Source organism: Oncorhynchus kisutch, unplaced genomic scaffold (assembly GCF_002021735.2).
Source record: "Oncorhynchus kisutch isolate 150728-3 unplaced genomic scaffold, Okis_V2 scaffold721, whole genome shotgun sequence".
NCBI classification, from domain to species: Eukaryota; Metazoa; Chordata; class Actinopteri; order Salmoniformes; family Salmonidae; genus Oncorhynchus; species Oncorhynchus kisutch.
This window is the reverse complement of record NW_022262666.1, coordinates 67,840-87,915: the sequence shown is the minus strand read 5'-3', so window position 1 is coordinate 87,915 and position 20,076 is coordinate 67,840. Positions and strand designations below refer to the sequence as shown.

The following is a 20,076-nucleotide window of genomic DNA, read 5'->3' as shown; positions in this document are numbered from 1 at the left end:
ACACTACGTATCGATGTGGCAGGAAGCATCTGTCATAGATCATCTGATTAATGACATCAGTAAACACACTATCTACTGTTTACTCAAACTATCAGTGTCCGGTTTACAACTTCTCCCTCCCCCGCTCTTTGTGTGTGAGTGTGTGTGTGTGTGTGTGTGTGTGTGTGTGTGTGTGTGTGTGTGTGTGTGTGTGTGTGTGTGTGTGTGTGTGTGTGTGAGAGAGTGAGAGAGTGAGTGAGTGAGTGAGTGAGTGAGTGAGTGAGTGAGTGAGTGAGTGAGTGAGTGAGTGAGAGAGAGAGAGAGAGGAGGAAGAGAGAGAGAGAGAGAGGAGGCAGAGCCCCACCCTGTCTGAAGAAAGGCCCACACACATGACTCATACTGACTTCCCCAAATACAGCCCCTCTGCTCCACACACACAGAGACACACACTGTGGTTTTCTAGAAATAAAGAGGGCTGGTTTTCATTAGAAGGCCTCCAACTGTCTATAGCAGTGTGGTTTTCTAGAAACTAGAATTGTCTTTCATCAGAAGCATTACAAAATATTTGTGAGAAAATCATCAGAAGAGTTGAAAATGCACTGGGAACCCACATTGACTTGGACTTAACTGGGATGGGAACCCATTTAACTTGGATTTAAACGGGATGGGAACCCATTTAACTGGGATGGGAACCCATTTCACTTGAATTTAACCAGGATGGGAACCCATTTAACTTGGATTTAACCGGGATGGGAACGCATTTAAGTGGGATAGGAACCCATTTAACTGGTAAGGGAACAAATTTAACTGGGATGGGAACCAATTTCACTGGGATGGAAACCCTACTGGTCTAGTGTAATAACCTACTGGTCTAGTGTAATAACCTACTGGTCTAGTGTAATAACCTATTCTATAATGAACTCCCTCCATTCTACTGGTCTAGTGTACTAACCTACTGGTCTAGTGTACTAACCTACTGGTCTAGTGTAATAACCTATTCTATAATGATCTCCCTCCATTCTACTGGTCTAGTGTACTAACCTACTGGTCTAGTGTACTAGCCTACTGGTCTAGTGTAATAACCTATTGGTCTAGTGTAATAACCTACTGGTCTAGTGTAATAACCTATTGGTCTAGTGTAATAACCTACTGGTCTAGTGTAATAACCTATTGGTCTAGTGTAATAACCTATTCTATAATGATCTCCCTGCCATTCTACTGGTCTAGTGTAATAACCTACTGGTCTAGTGTAATAACCTATTGGTCTAGTGTAACAACCTACTGGTCTAGTGTAACAACCTACTGGTCTAGTGTAATAACCTATTCTATAATGAACTCCCTCCATTCTACTGGTCTAGTGTAATAACCTACTGGTCTAGTGTAATAATCTACTGGTCTAGTGTAATAACCTACTGGTCTAGTGTAATAACCTATTCCATAATGATCTCCCTCCATTCTACTGGTCTAGTGTAATAACCTACTGGTCTAGTGTAATAACCTATTGGTCTAGTGTAACAACCTACTGGTCTAGTGTAACAACCTACTGGTCTAGTGTAATAACCTATTCTATAATGAACTCCCTCCATTCTACTGGTCTAGTGTAATAACCTCCTGATCTAGTGTAATAACCTACTGGTCTAGTGTAATAACCTACTGGTCTAGTGTAATAACCTACTGGTCTAGTGTAATAACCTACTGGTCTAGTGTAATAACCTATTGGTCTAGTGTAATAACCTACTGGTCTAGTGTAATAACCTACTGGTCTAGTGTAACAACCTACTGGTCTAGTGTAATAACCTACTGGTATAGTGTAACAACCTACTGGTCTAGTGTAATAACCTACTGGTCTAGTGTAACAACCTACTGGTCTAGTGTAACAACCTACTGGTCTAGTGTAATAACCTACTGGTCTAATGTAATAGCCTACTGGTCTAGTGTAATAACCTACTGGTCTAGTGTAATAACCTATTCTATAATGAACTCCCTCCATTCTACTGGTCTAGTGTAATAACCTACTGGTCTAGTGTAATAACCTATTCTATAATGACCTCCCTCCATTCTACTGGTCTAGTGTAATAACCTACTGGTCTAGTGTAATAACCTACTGGTCTAGTGTAATAACCTATTCTATAATGACCTCCCTCCATTCTACCGGTCTATTGTTCTGTGTTGATATTGTCTATTGTTCTGTGTTGATATTGTCTATTGTTCTGTGTTGATATTGTCTATTGTTCTGTGTTCATGTTGTTTAGCTAATGATTATTTAATGACAGTCTCATGGGCTGTGCTGCTGATAGCGTGTCACATTACAGGGAGAAATGGAAAGTTGAACATCAGAATCCTCCAGGTGGGGCAGTGAAACGTTCCACTGTAGAGGGGTCTTCAGGGAAGTCAACTTACCATTGTGGTAGATTGGTGACCGTTGGTTTGATTAGGAGGAGGAGGTGTCTGAAAAGAGAAACGTTGGTTTGATTAGGAGGAGGAGGTGTCTGAAAAGAGAAACACACTTAGAATCACATCCAGACCAGCCAAACGCTTCAAAACGTGTTCCACTTTTAAAGTCATGAAGAAAACACTGCATGTTTCCATTCATACAACAGTTATAGAATATGTTCTTCAACAACCACAGCTCACTCACAGCTCACCCACAGCTCACCCACAGCTCACCCACAGCTCACTCACAGCTCACTCACAGCTCACCCACAGCTCACCCACAGCTCACCCACAGCTCACTCACAGCTCAATCACAGCTCACCCACAGCTCACCCACAGCTCACTCACAGCTCACCCATAACTAGCTTCTTATCCACAGCTCACTCACAGCTCACTCACAGCTCACTCACAGCTCAATCACAGCTCACCCACAGCTCACTCACAGCTCACTCATAACTAGCTTCTTATCCACAGCTCACTCACAGCTCACCCACAGCTCACCCACAGCTCACCCACAGCTCACTCATAACTAGCTTCTTATCCACAGCTCACCCACAGCTCACCCACAGCTCACTCATAACTAGCTTCTTATCCACAGCTCACCCACAGCTCACTCACAGCTCACCCACAGCTCACTCACAGCTCACCCACAGCTCACTCACAGCTCACCCACAGCTCACCCACAGCTCACTCACAGCTCACCCACAGCTCACTCATAACTAGCTTCTTATCCACAGCTCACCCACAGCTCACCCACAGCTCACCCATAACTAGCTTCTTATCCACAGCTTGATTAACTGTCCTCTAAACATTTTATCTGGGAAGCGTTTAGTGTCCCTATTGGTTTATACCACCTGTATTCTACTACAGACACCTTCATGCAGCCGCTACATTATGTCAGCTAAACATACTGATAAACAACAAACAAATATATTTTAAACATTTTCCTTTTTAGAGTATAATTTTTTGAGCTTTGCTAAATGTTTGTATTTTTAATCAAAAATACTTTATTTAAATGTAATTCAAATAAAATAAAATTGTATTTGTCACATTCACATATTTAGCAGATGTTATTTTGGGTGTAGTGAAATCGCTGTTGCGCCTTCGTCACCACGCTGTCTGTGTGGGTGGACCATTTCAGTTTGTCAGTGATGTGTACGCCAAGGAACTTAAAGCTTTCCACCCTCTCCACTGCTGTTCCATCGATGTGGATAGGGGGGTTGCTCCCTCTGCTGTTTCCTTATAAGTCCACGATCATCTCCTTTGTTTTGTTGATGTTGAGTGAGAGATTATTTTCCTGACACCACACTCCGAGGGCCCTCACCTCCTCCCTGTAGGCCGTCTCGTCGTTGTTGGTAATCAAGCCTACTACCGTTGTGTCGTCTGCAAACTTGATGATTGAGTTGTAGGCGTGCATGGCGACGCAGTCATGGGTGAACAGGGAGTACAGGAGAGGGCTGAGAACGCACCCTTGTGGGGCCCCTTTGTTGAAGATCAGCGAAGTGGAGATGTTGTTTCCTACCTTCTCCACCTGGGAGGCGGCCCGTCAGGAAGTCCAGGACCCAGTTGCACAGGGAGGGGTTGAGACCCAGGGCCCCGAGCGTAATGATGAGCTTGGAGGGTACTATGGTGTTGAATGCTGAGCTGTAGTCAATGAACAGCATTCTTACATAGGTATTCCTCTAGTCCAAATGGGATAGGGCAGTGTGCAGGCGATTGCATCGTCTGTGGATCTATTGGGGCGGTAAGCAAATTGAAGTGGGTCTAAGGTTTCAGGTAAGGTAGAGGACATATGATCTTTGACTAGCCTCTCTAAGCACTTCATGATGACAGAAGTGAGTACTACAGGACGATAGTCAATTATTTCAGTTAGCTTTGCTTTCTTAGGTACAGGAACAATACAGGACATCTTGAAACAAGTGGGGACAGCAGACTGGGACAGGGAGAGATTGAATATGTCCATAAACACAATCCAGCCAGCTGGTCTGCTCATGCTCTGAGGACACAGCTAGGGATGCCGTCCTTGCGAGAGTTAACACGCTTAAATGTCTTACCCACGTCGGCCACGGAGAAGGAGAGCCCACAGTCCTTGGTAATTGTGTCCTTGAACCTGTAGAATTCCATTCATTCTTATGGAGACCTGTCATTGGCCAATACTTAGAATCTGTAGACCTCTCAATGGCCAATACTTAGAATCTGTAGACCTCTCAATGACCAATACTTAGAATCTGTAGACCTCTCAATGGCCAATACTTAGAATCTGCAGACCTCTCAATGGCCAATACTTAGAATCTGTAGACCTCTCAATGGCCAATACTTAGAATCTGTAGACCTCTCAATGGCCAATATTTAGAATCTGTAGACCTCTCATTGGCCAATACTTAGAATCTGTAGACCTCTCAATGGCCAATATTTAGAATCTGTAGACCTCTCAATGGCCAATACTTAGAATCTGTAGACCTCTCAATGGCTAATACTTAGAATCTGTAGACCTCTCAATGGCCAATACTTAGAATCTGCAGACCTCTCAATGGCCAATACTTAGAATCTGTAGACCTCTCAATGGCCAATACTTAGAATCTGCAGACCTCTCAATGGCCAATACTTAGAATCTGCAGACCTCTCAATGGCCAATACTTAGAATCTGTAGACCTCTCAATGGCCAATACTTAGAATCTGTAGACCTCTCAATGACCAATACTTAGAATCTGTAGACCTCTCAATGGCCAATACTTTGATCATATGATGTGTAAAGTTCATGGAGTCGACATCTAGGTGCAAGTCGGACAGTTTTTAGCCCTATAATGCAACACACTTTGAAAGACTGACCAATGACAGTCACGACTTGATAAAAGTGATGCGTTCGAACGCGCCCACTGGCTTACACACAGGTGTTCAGAGCTGGCTAGATGACAATGACAGTCCCCGACTTGATAAAAGTGATCCGTTCGAACGCGCCCACTGGCTTACACACAGGTGTTCAGAGCTGGCTAGATACGGTACATTGTGAAAGTATTCAGACACCCTTCTCTTTTTACACATTCTGTTGCGTTACAGCCTTATTCTAAAATGGATTAAATCATTTTTCGCCCCTCATCAATCTACACACGATACTGCATAATGACAAAGCAAAAGCAGGTTTTTATAATTTTTTGGCAAATGTATTAAAAATAAAATACGGAAATATGACATTTACATCAGTATTCAGACCCATCGATTACAGACTTGAGTCTTCTTGGGTACGACGCTACAAGCTTGGCACACCTGTATTTGGGGAGTTTCTCCCATTCTTCTCTGCAGATCCTCTCAAGCTCTGTCAGGTTGGATGGGGAGCGTCGCTGCACAGCTATTTTCAGGTCTCTCCAGAGATATTCGATCGGGTTCAAGTCCAGAATCTGGCTGGGCCACTCAAGGACATTCAGAGACTTTTCCCGAAGCCACTCCCGCCTTGTTTTTGCTGTGTGCTTAGGGTCGTTGTCCTGTAGGAAGGTGAACCTTCACCCCAGTCTGAGGTCCTGAGTGCTCTGGAGCAGGTTTTCATCAAGGAGCTCTCTGTACTTTGCTCCGTTCATCTTTGCCTCAATCCTGACTAGTCTCCCAGTCCCTGCCACTGAAAAACATCACCACAGCATGATGCTGCTACCACCATGCTTCACCGTAGGGATGGCGCCGGGTTTCCTCCAGACGTGACACTTGGCATTCAGGCCAAAGAGTTCAATCTTGGTTTCATCAGACCAGAGAATCTTGTTTCTCATGGTCTGAGAGTCCTTTAGGAGCCTTTTAGCAAACTCCAAGCGGGCTGTCATGCCTTTTACTGAGGAATGGCTTCCGTCTGGCCACTCTACCACGAAGACCTGTAGAGATGGTTGTCCTTCTGAAAGGTTCGTCACCTCACTGACCGAGGCCCTTCTCCCCCTACTGCCTCTGGTCTGGAGGACTCACTAAACAGAGAACATCCCTGGTCATCCCTACTGCCTCTGGTCTGGAGGACTCACTAAACAGAGAACATCCCTGGTCATCCCTACTGCCTCTGATCTGGAGGACTCACTAAACAGAGAACATCCCTGGTCATCCCTACTGCCTCTGATCTGGAGGACTCACTAAACAGAGAACATCCCTGGTCATCCCTACTTCCTCTGATCTGGAGGACTCACTAAACAGAGAACATCCCTGGTCATCCCTACTGCCTCTGATCTGGAGGACTCACTAAACACAAATGCGTTGTTTGTAAATTATGTCTGAGTGTTGAACTGTGCCCCTGGCTATCCGTAAATAATAAAAATAATACCGTCTGTGCCGTCTGGTTCGCTTAATAAGGAATTTTTAAATATTCATACTTTTACATTTACTTTTGATGCTTAAATATGTTAAAAACCAATTACTTTTACTCAAGTAGTGTTTTACTGGGTGACTTTCACTTGAGTCATTTTCTGTTAATTTATCTGTACTTTTAGTCAACTATGAGAATTCAGTAGTTTTTCCACCGCTGGGAGACAATATAGTCAATAGGGCTAAAGGTAGTTAGCGTCTCTGTATGTTTTAGCCCAGGGGTTACCAAGGTAATGTAATCAGCGGTCAATGTTTACTCTCTTAAAATGGGGTTATGACAGTCTATTACAAATCAGTCTGACAGTACTTCTAACAGTATTTTCAATCCTAAAGAAGTCTGGTTTGAAGTGACTGAAACGCATCCGAAATGTATTGGGAAGTTCAGAAGATTATCAGGAAATACGTTTGTCTGAACTTCTATGTTGAAAAGATTCACAACGTCATTATCGACAATGTTATTTTCCCTCTAGTCTGATTGAGTGTCTGGTCTAGTCCACTCTGTTGTAGAAGACACATACTGTATGTGTTCCTGACAGTCTTGTCTTTCAGTGATGGGGACATGGGGTCAAAATATGTTTGTCGTTTAAACTGTTCCGAAGATAGAGTCACATTCGTAGGAAGAAAACGGGAAACCGCTTTGGTTATTAAAACCCGAATTTTGCCTACCGGAGGTTATTGAAATAACTCCGGTTACAATGAACCAAGTTGAATTGTATTTATTTATCCCCTAATCTGATAGTATTCTGGTGTATCTCACCGCTCACAGAATAAACATCAACTGTCTGATTCAGAAGACTAACCACTTTAACAACTCATAAACCCACTATCTGATGTCGGTTAATAAGAGCGGTATAAACTTACCGGAGATCGAGTCTGCAACAGAGCTCAGTGAATGGAAGCGGAGAAAGAGAAAGAGAGAAGGGAGGCTGAGAAAGAGTGGAAAAACGAGTTCCCTGAGCGAGATTCGGGACTCCACCCTTTATGACTAAACAACTCACCGCACAGCGACTCGTCAGACTGGCTGAAGCAAACGGTTAGTAAATGTGTTGTCTGACTGTAGTGCGCTTTAGGGACTGGCCGAGGAGTAGGGTTGATCCGAAACGGTTGTGATATGTTGTCTGACTGTAGTGCGCTTTGCTTTAGGGACTGGCCGATGAGTAGGGTTGATCTTAACGGCTTTAGGGACTGGCCGAGGAGTAGGGTTGATCCGAAACGGCTGTGATATGTTGTTTGACCGTAGTGCGCTTTAGGGACTGGCCGAGGAGTAGGGTTGATCCGAAATGGCTTTAGGGACTGGCCGTGGAGTAGGGTTGATCTTAACGGCTTTAGGGACTGGCCGAGGAGTAGGGTTGATCCGAAACGGCTGTGATATGTTGTTTGACCGTAGTGCGCTTTAGGGACTGGCCGAGGAGTAGGGTTGATCCGAAATGGCTTTAGGGACTGGCTGAGGAGTAGGGTTGATCCGAAACGGCTGTGATATGTTGTCTGACTGTAGTGCGCTTTAGGGACTGGCCGAGGAGTAGGGTTGATCCGAAACGGCTGTGATATGTTGTTTGACCGTAGTGCGCTTTAGGGACTGGCCGAGGAGTAGGGTTGATCCGAAACGGCTGTGATATGTTGTTTGACCGTAGTGCGCTTTAGGGACTGGCCGAGGAGTAGGGTTGATCCGAAACGGCTGTCAAGCACCTGAGCTAACAGAGGCTCGCTTGTTAGCTACTTCCAGACACATAATGAGAGAACACCATTTTACTCACCCTAGCAAATCAAATCACATCACATTTTATTGGTCACATACAGTGGGGAGAACAAGTATTTGAGACACTACCGATTTTGCAGGTTTTCCTACTTACAAAGCATGTAGAGGTCTGTAATTTGTATCATAGGTACACTTCAACTGTGAGAGACGGAATCTAAAACAAAAATCCAGAAAATCACATTGTATGATTTTTAAGTAATTAATTTGCATTTTATTGCATGACATTAGTATTTGATACATCAGAAAAGCAGAACTTACTATTTGGTACAGAAACCTTTGTTTGCAATTACAGAGATCATACGTTTCCTGTCGTTCTTGACCAGGTTTGCACACACTGCAGCAGGGATTTTGGCCCACTCCTCCATACAGACTTTCTCCAGATCCTTCAGGTTTCGGGGCTGTCGCTGGGCAATACAGACTTTCAGCTCCCTCCAAAGATTTTCTATTGGGTTCAGGTCTGGAGACTGGCTAGGCCACTCCAGGACCTTGAGATGCTTCTTACGGAGCCACTCCTTAGTTGCCCTAGCTGTGTGTTTCGGGTCGTTGTCATGCTGGAAGACCCAGCCACGACCCATCTTCAATGCTCTTACTGAGGGAAGGAGGTTGTTGGCCAAGATCTCCCGATACATGGTCCCATCCATCCTCCCCTCAATACAAATCAAATCAAATCAAATTTATTTGTCACATACACATGGTTAGCAGATGTTAATGCGAGTGTAGCGAAATGCTTGTGCTTCTAGTTCCGACAATGCAGTAATAACGAACAAGTAATCTAACTAACAATTCCCCAAAAAAACTACTGTCTTATACACAGTGTAAGGGGATAAAGAATATGTACATAAGGATATATGAATGAGTGATGGTACAGAGCAGCATAGGCAAGATACAGTAGATGATATCGAGTACAGTATATACATATGAGATGAGTATGTAAACCAAGTGGCATAGTTAAAGTGGCTAGTGATACATGTATTACATAAGGATGCAGTCGATGATATAGAGTACAGTATCTACGTATGCATATGAGATGAATAATGTAGGGTAAGTAACATTATATAAGGTAGCATTGTTTAAAGTGGCTAGTGATATATTTACATCATTTCCCATCAATTCCCATGATTAAAGTGGCTGGAGTAGAGTCAGTGGCATTGACAGTGTGTTGGCAGTAGCCACTCAATGTTAGTGGTGGCTGTTTAACAGTCTGATGGCCTTGAGATAGAAGCTGTTTTTCAGTCTCTCGGTCCCAGCTTTGATGCACCTGTACTGACCTCGCCTTCTGGATGACAGCGGGGTGAACAGGCAGTGGCTCGGGTGGTTGATGTCCTTGATGATCTTTATGGCCTTCCTGTAGCATCGGGTGGTGTAGGTTTCCTGGAGGGCAGGTAGTTTGCCCCCGGTGATGCGTTGTGCAGACCTCACTACCCTCTGGAGAGCCTTACGGTTGAGGGCGGTGCAGTTGCCATACCAGGCGGTGATACAGCCCGCCAGGATGCTCTCGATTGTGCATCTGTAGAAGTTTGTGAGTGCTTTTGGTGACAAGCCGAATTTCTTCAGCCTCCTGAGGTTGAAGAGGCGCTGCTGCGCCTTCTTCACGATGCTGTCTGTGTGAGTGGACCAATTCAGTTTGTCTGTGATGTGTATGCCGAGGAACTTAAAACTTGCTACCCTCTCCACTACTGTTCCATCGATGTGGATGGGGGGGTGTTCCCTCTGCTGTTTCCTGAAGTCCACAATCATCTCCTTAGTTTTGTTGACGTTGAGTGTGAGGTTATTTTCCTGACACCACACTCCGAGGGCCCTCACCTCCTCCCTGTAGGCCGTCTCGTCGTTGTTGGTAATCAAATCAATACGGTGCAGTCATCCTGTCCCCTTTGCAGAAAAGCATCCCCAAAGAATGATGTTTCCACCTCCATGCTTCACGGTTGGGATGGTGTTCGTGGGGTTGTACTCAACCTTCTTCTTCCTCCAAACACGGCGAGTGGAGTTTAAACCAAAAAGCTCTATTTTTGTCTCATCAGACCACATGACCTTCTACCATTCCTCCTCTGGATCATCCAGATAGTCATTGGCAAACTTCAGACGGGCCTGGACATGCGCTGGCTTGAGCAGGGGGACCTTGCGTGCTCTGCAGAATTTTAATCCATGACGGCGTAGTGTGTTACTAATCGTTTTCTTTGAGACTGTGGTCCCAGCTCTCTTCAGGTCACTGACTAGGTCCTGCCGTGTAGTTCTGGGCTGATCCCTCACCTTCCTCATGATCATTGATGCCCCACGAGGTGAGATATTGCATGGAGCCCCAGACCAAGGGTGATTGACCGTCATCTTGAACTTCCATTTTCTAATAATTGCACCAACAGTTGTTGCCTTCTCACCAAGCTGCTTGCCTATTGTCCTGTAGCCCATCCCAGCCTTGTGCAGGTCTACAATTTTATCCCTGATGTCCTTACACAGCTCTCTGGTCTTGGCCATTACGGAGAGGTTGGAGTCTGTTTGATTGAGTGTGTGGACAGGTGTATTTTATACAGGTAACGAGTTCAAACAGGTGCAGTTAATACAGGTAATGAGTGGAGAACAGGAGGGATTCTTAAAGAAAAACTAACAGGTCTGTGAGAGCCAGAATTCTTACTGGATGGTAGGTGATCATATACTTATGTCATGCAATAAAATGCAAATTAATTACTTAAAAATCGTAAAATGTGATTTTCTGGATTTTTGTTTTAGATTCCGTCTCTCACAGTTGAAGTGTACCTATGATAAAAAAAATTACAGACCTCTACATGCTTTGTAAGTAGGAAAACCTGCGAAATCGGCAGTGAATCAAATACTTGTTCTCCCCACTGTACACATGGTTAGCAGATGTTATTGCGAGTGTAGTGAAATGCTTGTGTTTCTAGATCTGACAGTGCAGTAATATCTAACAAGTAATCTAACTAATTCCACAACAACTACCTAATACACACAAATCTAAAGGGGTGAATGAGAATATGTACATATAAATATATGGATGAGCGATGGCCGAGCGGCATAGGCAAGATGCACTAGATGGTATAAAATACAGTATATACACATGATGAGTAATGTAGGATATGCCTTTCCCTTATTATTAAAGGGCCATTGTTTAAAGTGACAAGTGATCCATTTATTGAAGTGTCCAGGGTCTCAATGTAGGCAGCAGCCTTTCTGAGTTAGTGATGGCTGTTTAGCAGTCTGATGGCCTTGAGATAGAAGCTGTTTTTCAGTCCCTCAGTCCCAGCTTTGCTAACCTTGACCGTGTGGAATTAAGCCTTAAAGTGGCCAGTGATTGGGTCTCAATGTAGGCAGCAGCCTTTCTGAGTTAGTGATGGCTGTTTAGCAGTCTGATGGCCTTGAGATAGAAGCTGTTTTTCAGTCCCTCAGTCCCAGCTTTGCTAACCTTGACCGTGTGGAATTAACCCTTAAAGTGGCCAGTGATTGGGTCTCAATGTAGGCAGCAGCCTTTCTGAGTTAGTGATGGCTGTTTAGCAGTCTGATGGCCTTGAGATAGAAGCTGTTTTTCAGTCCCTCAGTCCCAGCTTTGCTAACCTTGACCGTGTGGAATTAAGCCTTAAAGTGGCCAGTGATTGGGTCTCAATGTAGGCAGCAGCCTTTCTGAGTTAGTGATGGCTGTTTAGCAGTCTGATGGCCTTGAGATAGAAGCTGTTTTTCAGTCCCTCAGTCCCAGCTTTGCTAACCTTGACCGTGTGGAATTAACCCTTAAAGTGGCCAGTGATTGGGTCTCAATGTAGGCAGCAGCCTTTCTGAGTTAGTGATGGCTGTTTAGCAGTCTGATGGCCTTGAGATAGAAGCTGTTTTTCAGTCCCTCAGTCCCAGCTTTGCTAACCTTGACCGTGTGGAATTAACCCTTAAAGTGGCCAGTGATTGGGTCTCAATGTAGGCAGCAGCCTTTCTGAGTTAGTGATGGCTGTTTAGCAGTCTGATGGCCTTGAGATAGAAGCTGTTTTTCAGTCTCTCAGTCAGTGTGCAGTGTGATGGCAATTGCATCGTCTGTGGACCTATTGGGGCGGTAAGCAAATTGGAGTGGGTCTAGGGTGTCAGGAAGGGTGGAGGTGATATGATGCTTGACTAGTCTCTCAAAGCACTTCATGATGACAGATGTGAGTGCTACGGGGCAGTAGTCATTTAGCTCAGTTACCTTAGCTTTCTTGGGTACAGGAACAATGGTGGCCCTCTTGAAGCATGTCTGTCCCCACATGGTCTGCCAGCTGGTCTGCGCATGTGTAACAGTCAAACTTTACATCCGGGCACGAACCAGGGATGCTCTGCACACATCCACAGTCACCCTCTAAGCATCATTACCCATCGCTCCACAAAAGCCGCAGCCCTTGCGGAGCAAGGGGAACCACTACTTCAAGGTCTTAGAACAAGTGACGGCACCGATTGAAATGCTAATTAGCGCTCACCACTGCTAACTAGCTAGCCATTTCGCATCGGCTGCACATGCTCTGAGGACTCGGCTAGGGATGCCAAGACTGTGCAAAGCTGTCATCAAGGCAAAGGGTGACTATTTGAAGAATCTCAAATATAAAATATATTTTGATTTGTTTAACACTTTTTTGGTTACTACATGATTCCATACGTATCCTTTATCTAGGCCAGGCTAATTGATTACCGGTATTTATCCTTTATCTAGGCCAGGCTAATTGATTAGTGTTATTTATCCTTTATCTAGGCCAGGCTAATTGAGTAGTGTTATTTATCCTTTATCTAGGCCAGGCTAATTGATTAGTGTTATTTATCTTTTATCTAGGCCAGGTTAATTGATTACTGGTATTTATCCTTTGTCAGATGAATCGAAGGTGTGAAAACCGATAATACTGTTTGTGTTTTGCCTTGCTAAGTGGATGAGCTAATTTCTCACAACTCACCTCCATTAGGCTACTAATTCACGCCAATCCTTTCATCATGCGACTGTGATGGAGACACAGGGAACACTCAGGAGCTTCAAGACTGTCAGGGATAAAGTGAACGAACTCTTCAAACGCTAACAGCAAAATTAGCTTTATGCTGCAAAATAGCCTACTTAGAATTGGCTAAGCCTAAACAAATAAACTATTCTTGTGGAATTTGTTAGATATTAGGTTTTGTTGTGGAATTGTTTCGATATTACCTGTTAGATACTGCTGCACTGTTTATGATTTTTAATAGGCCTAAAAAAGTTGGTTGAAAACACACTTGCACTTACGAGCTTCGATGGCTCTCGAATGAATCAGGTCTCTGTATACTTAGGGATATTTTAAAATGCATATTGACGAACTTTGAAAACGGCAACAACAAAATCAAGCTAGGCTTCCTCTATAGAAACAGGACATGCTTGTCCTCTACAAATACAAGACAACGTGTGCAAAGCTACTGTTATGTCTGTTATAGATTATGGGGATATTATTTACATGTTACAGCATCATGTCTCACTACACAGACAGACAGACAGACAGGTCTCACTACACAGACAGACAGACAGACAGGTCTCACTACACAGACAGACAGGTCTCACTACACAGACAGACAGACAGGTCTCACTACACAGACAGACAGACAGACAGACAGGTCTCACTACACAGACAGACAGACAGGTCTCACTACACAGACAGACAGACAGACAGACAGGTCTCACTACACAGACAGACAGACAGACAGGTCTCACTACACAGACAGACAGACAGACAGACAGGTCTCACTACACAGACAGACAGGTCTCACTACACAGACAGACAGATCTCACTACACAGACAGACAGATCTCACTACACAGACAGACAGATCTCACTACACAGACAGACAGGTCTCACTACACAGACAGGTCCCACTACACAGACAGACAGATTTCACTACACAGACAGACAGATCTCACTACACAGACAGACAGACAGACAGACAGGTCCCACTACACAGACAGACAGACAGGTCCCACTACACAGACAGGTCCCACTACACAGACAGACAGGTCTCACTACACAGACAGACAGGTCTCACTACACAGACAGACAGACAGACAGGTCTCACTACAGACAGACAGACAGGTCTCACTACACAGACAGACAGGTCTCACTACACAGACAGACAGGTCTCACTACACAGACAGACAGACAGGTCTCACTACACAGACAGACAGGTCTCACTACAGACAGACACGTCTCACTACACAGACAGACAGGTCTCACTACAGACAGACAGACAGGTCTCACTACACAGACAGACAGACAGGTCTCACTACAGACAGACAGACAGGTCTCACTACACCGACAGACAGACAGGTCTCACTACACAGACAGACAGGTCTCACTACACAGACAGACAGACAGGTCTCACTACACAGACAGACAGACAGGTCTCACTACACAGACAGACAGACAGGTCTCACTACACAGACAGACAGGTCTCACTACACAGACAGACAGACAGACAGGTCTCACTACACAGACAGACAGACAGGTCTCACTACACAGACAGACAGGTCTCACTACACAGACAGACAGGTCTCACTACAGACAGACAGACAGACAGACACGTCTCACTACACAGACAGACAGGTCTCACTACACAGACAGACAGACAGGTCTCACTACACAGACAGACAGGTCTCACTACAGACAGACAGACACGTCTCACTACACAGACAGACAGACAGACAGACAGGTCTCACTACACAGACAGACAGGTCTCACTACAGACAGACAGGTCTCACTACACAGACAGACAGGTCTCACTACACAGACAGACAGACAGGTCTCACTACAGACAGACAGACAGGTCTCACTACACAGACAGACAGACAGGTCTCACTACACAGACAGACAGGTCTCACTACACAGACAGACAGGTCTCACTACAGACAGACAGGCAGACAGACACGTCTCACTACACAGACAGACAGGTCTCACTACACAGACAGACAGGTCTCACTACACAGACAGACAGGTCTCACTACAGACAGACAGACACGTCTCACTACACAGACAGACAGACAGACAGGTCTCACTACACAGACAGACAGGTCTCACTACAGACAGACAGGTCTCACTACACAGACAGACAGGTCTCACTACACAGACAGACAGACAGGTCTCACTACAGACAGACAGACAGGTCTCACTACAGACAGACAGACAGGTCTCACTACACAGACAGACAGGTCTCACTACACAGACAGACAGACACGTCTCACTACACAGACAGACAGGTCTCACTACACAGACAGACAGGTCTCACTACACAGACAGACAGACAGACACGTCTCACTACAAACCTGCTGTCAAAATGTTTATTATGTCTTCAGTCTTGTCTTACAAACAGTAAAAACATGACCAGTCTTTAGTTGTTATATAACTGATAGTAAAACATGACTGTCAGCATTATTAGGACTTTAGTGATGTAGATATGAAGCAGAGTAAAGCTTTAAGGATGTTAGCTACAGATACACACAGGATTAAACCTATCATAACCTATCACAGTGCTGCACCGTGGCCAGCAGAGCTCTCCTATTGGGTTACACAGGACTCAGAGAGTGATTGACAGCTAGAGGGGCCAGTCAGAGTGGAGGTTCTCTCTGGGTATCGCTCCTTCAGGGATCATCGCCACGGTTACGCGTCATTGCCGCCACAGAGCAGGAGGAGGGCCTTACGGTAGTCACCAGAGGTATCAACCCTGCAACACACACATACAGAAGCAGACCATTATGTGAAGTCCATAGATAGGCTGGGAAGAGGTAGGAGAGACAGAGAGAGGTAGGAGAGACAGAGAGAGGTAGGAGAGGCAGAGAGAGGTAGGAGAGGCAGAGAGAGAGAGAGAGACAGAGAGAGGTAGGAGAGGCAGAGAGAGAGAGAGAGACAGAGAGAGGTAGGAGAGGCAGAGAGAGGTAGAGAGGCAGAGAGAGAGAGAGAGAGACAGAGAGAGGTAGGAGAGAGAGACAGAGAGAGGTAGGAGAGGCAGGAGAGAGAGACAGAGAGAGGTAGGAGAGGCAGAGAGAGAGAGAGAGACAGAGAGAGGTAGGAGAGGCAGAGAGAGAGAGAGACAGAGAGAGGTAGGGAGAGGCAAAGAGAGAAGAGAGACAGAGGTAGGAGAGATAAAGGTAGGAGAGAGAGACAGAGACAGAGAGAGGTAGGAGAGGCAAAGAGAGAGAGAGACAGAGGTAGGAGAGATAAAGGTAGGAGAGAGAGACAGAGACAGAGAGAGGTAGGAGAGGCAGAGAGAGAGAGAGACAGAGGAAGGAGAGATAAAGGTAGGAGAGAGAGACAGAGAGAGATACAGGTAGGAGAGAGAGACAGAGACAGAGAGAGATAAAGGTAGGAGAAGGCAGAGAGAGAGAGAGACAGAGGTAGGAAGAGATACAGGTAGGAGAGAGAGACAGAGACAGAGAGAGGTAGGAGAGATAAAGGTAGGAGAGAGAGACAGAGACAGAGAGAGGTAGGAGAGAGAGACAGAGGTAGGAGAGATAAAGGTAGGAGAGAGAGAGACAGAGGTACGGAGAGATAAAGGTAGGAGAGAGAGAGACAGAGGTAGAGAGATAAAGGTAGGAGAGAGAGGAGACAGAGGTAGGAGAGATAAAGGTAGGAGAGAGAGACAGAGGCAGAGAGAGGTAGGAGAGATAAAGGTAGGAGAGATAAAGGTAGGAGAGGCAGAGAGAGAGAGAGACAGAGGTAGGAGAGATAAAGGTAGGAGAGAGAGACAGAGAGAGGTAGGAGAGGCAGAGAGAGAGAGAGACAGAGGTAGGAGAGATAAAGGTAGGAGAGAGAGACAGAGGTAGGAGAGATAAAGGTAGGAGAGACAGAGAAAGACTGTCTCTGATCAGAAACTAGATGTTTTGGTTTCCCCCAGGCATAATGGGACCCATGTCGTCCAAAAAAGTTGACTCAAGTTTGCCAAAAAGCACCTGGAAGCACATGGGTGATCATCAAGACTCTTGGAGGAATGTAACAGATGAGTGTAACTTTTTGGGATGACATGGGTCCCATTATGCCTGGGGAAAAACCCAAACAGTGCATTCCACAGTAAGACCTCACACCAACGGTCCAGCAGGGTGGTGGTAGTGATGGTTTGGGGATGCTTTGCTAAAGAGCAGCAAGACAAATGATCCCAAAAACACACAATCAAGTCTACATGAAAATGGTTCAAAAGCAACCAATTTGATGTTTTGGAATGGCCTAGTCAAAGTCCAGACCGAATCCCAACTGGGGTGTTGTGGCAGGACTTGAAACGAGCAGTTCGTGCTTGAAAACCCAAAAATGTTGCAGAGTTAAAGCAATTCTGCATGCAAGAGTGGGCCAAAATTCCTCCACAGCGATGTGAGATACTGATCAACAACTACAGGAAGTGTTTGGTTGGAGTCATTGCAGCTAAAGGTGGACTGATCAACAACTACAGGAAGTGTTTGGTTGGAGTCATTGCAGCTAAAGGTGGACTGATCAACAACTACAGGAAGTGTTTGGTTGGAGTCATTGCAGCTAAAGGTGGACTGATCAACAACTACAGGAAGTGTTTGGTTGGAGTCATTGCAGCTAAAAGGTGGACTGATCAACTACAGGAAGTGTTTGGTTGGAGTCATTGCAGCTAAAGGTGGACTGATCAACTACAGGAAGTGTTTGGTTGGAGTCATTGCAGCTAAAGGTGGACTGATCAACTACAGGAAGTGTTTGGTTGGAGTCATTGCAGCTAAATGTGGACTGATCAACAACTACAGGAAGTGTTTGGTTGGAGTCATTGCAGCTAAAAGGTGGACTGATCAACTACAGGAAGTGTTTGGTTGGAGTCATTGCAGTTAGTTCTGTTTTTGTAAATGTGATTCAGTTTTACATGTTTTATACATTTGCATCTCTAAAAACCTGTTTTTTCTTTGTCATTATGGGCTGTTGTGTGAAGGTTGATGAGGGGAAAAACTATTGAATCCATTTAAGAATAAGGCTGTAACATAACGAAATGTGGGAAAATCAAGGGGTCTGAATACTTCGCACTGTATATAGTCATGGTAGGCTTTGAGGGGACTCCTATGGTAAGTACACCTATAGCTCATCTCTAGGCAGTAGTACTGTAGACTATCTTATCACTGACCTCAACCCAGAGTCTCTCAGAGCGTTCAGTCAGCCGACTGACCTCAACCCAGAGTCTCTCAGAGCGTTCAGTCAGCCGACTGACCTCAACCCAGAGTCTCTCAGAGCGTTCAGTCAGCCGACTGACCTCACCCAGAGTCTCTCAGAGCGTTCAGTCAGCCGACTGACCTCAACCCAGAGTCTCTCAGAGCGTTCAGTCAGCCGACTGACCTCAACCCAGAGTCTCTCAGAGCGTTCAGTCAGCCCACTGACCTCAACCCAGACTCCTATGGTAAGTACACCTATAGCTCATCTCTAGGCAGTAGTACTGTAGACTATCTTATCACTGACCTCAACCCAGAGTCTCTCAGAGCGTTCAGTCAGCCGACTGACCTCAACCCAGAGTCTCTCAGAGCGTTTCAGTCAGCCGACTGACCTCAACCCAGAGTCTCTCAGAGCGTTCAGTCAGTCCCACTGACCTCAACCCAGACTCCTATGGTAAGTACACCTATAGCTCATCTCTAGGCATCTCATATCTCTCATCTGTAGACTACCTGATCACTGACTTCAACCCAGAGTCTCTCAGAGCGTTCAGTCAGCCCACTGACCTCAACCCAGACTCCTATGGTAAGTACACCTATAGCTCATCTCTAGGCAGTAGTACTGTAGACTACCTTATCACTGACCTCAACCCAGAGTCTCTCAGAGCGTTCACAGTCCACTGGCACCCCTATCAGACCACAGCAAAATCATAGTCTAAATCACGCACCAAAGCCAAAGGAACTGAATAACATTAAGAAATACTATAGATGGAAGGAAAGTAGTGTGGAAATTTACCAAAAGACAATTAGGCAACAACAACAATAATGAGATAGAGAGGTAGAGAGAGAGAGGGAGGTAGAGGTAGAAGGAGGTAGAGAGAGAGAGAGGGGTAGAGGAGAGAGAGGTAGAGAGAGAGATAGAGAGAGAGGGAGGTAGAGTTAGAAGGAGGTAGAGAGAGAGAGAGAGAGAGAGGTAGAGAGAGACGAGATTCAGTATATACCTGTATAGCAGACTGCAGAGACTTGGTGTAGAGGCGTCTGTAATCAGCTCTGATATCCAACATGTCCACCTCACTACGACTCACCATCACTCTGATTAAGGTCTGGTCGTCGTTCCAGTTCCACCACCACCGCCCTGCACACACACACACAGTTCTAAAAACACATATCTAGTATAGAATGATCTTCTTCCTCGTATGGAGAAAATAGATTCTTACCGACATCGAATAGTACAGAGTCTCTGCAAAGTAGGCTGGACGCTCCGAGCACACTTTACTACAGAGGAGAGACAGAGATGGAGGAAGAGAGGCACAGAGAGAGACAGAGGAGAGAGACAGAGAGTGAGACACAGAGAGACAGAGAGAGAGAGAGACAGAGAGAGAGAGAGAGAAACACAGAGAGAGACACAGAGAGAGAGAGAGAGACACAGAGAGAGAGAAACACAGACGAGAGAGAGACACAGAGAGAGAGAGAGAGAGACA

General features: G+C 45.3%; 1 protein-coding gene and 1 long non-coding RNA gene across 2 annotated transcripts in view; both read right to left on the bottom strand.

Moving 5' to 3' along the window:
- The window catches only part of LOC109885960 (annexin A5-like), a 55,042-nt gene that overhangs the window by 12,786 nt on the left and 22,180 nt on the right, over nucleotides 1–20,076 (bottom strand). The window contains exons 11-14 of the mRNA XM_031815988.1: nucleotides 19,813–19,870; nucleotides 19,681–19,730; nucleotides 7,603–7,625; nucleotides 2,380–2,427 (exon numbers count right to left, since the gene is read on the bottom strand). Of these exons, the coding sequence (XP_031671848.1) occupies nucleotides 2,380–2,427; nucleotides 7,603–7,625; nucleotides 19,681–19,730; nucleotides 19,813–19,870 (179 nt within the window). The remainder of the gene's footprint in view (nucleotides 1–2,379; nucleotides 2,428–7,602; nucleotides 7,626–19,680; nucleotides 19,731–19,812; nucleotides 19,871–20,076) is intronic.
- On the bottom strand, nucleotides 15,780–19,711 carry LOC116361506 (uncharacterized). The gene is made up of 2 exons (XR_004207635.1): nucleotides 19,597–19,711; nucleotides 15,780–16,176 (listed from the first exon to the last, which is right to left on the bottom strand). It is a non-coding gene; the product is annotated as an uncharacterized LOC116361506 (long non-coding RNA).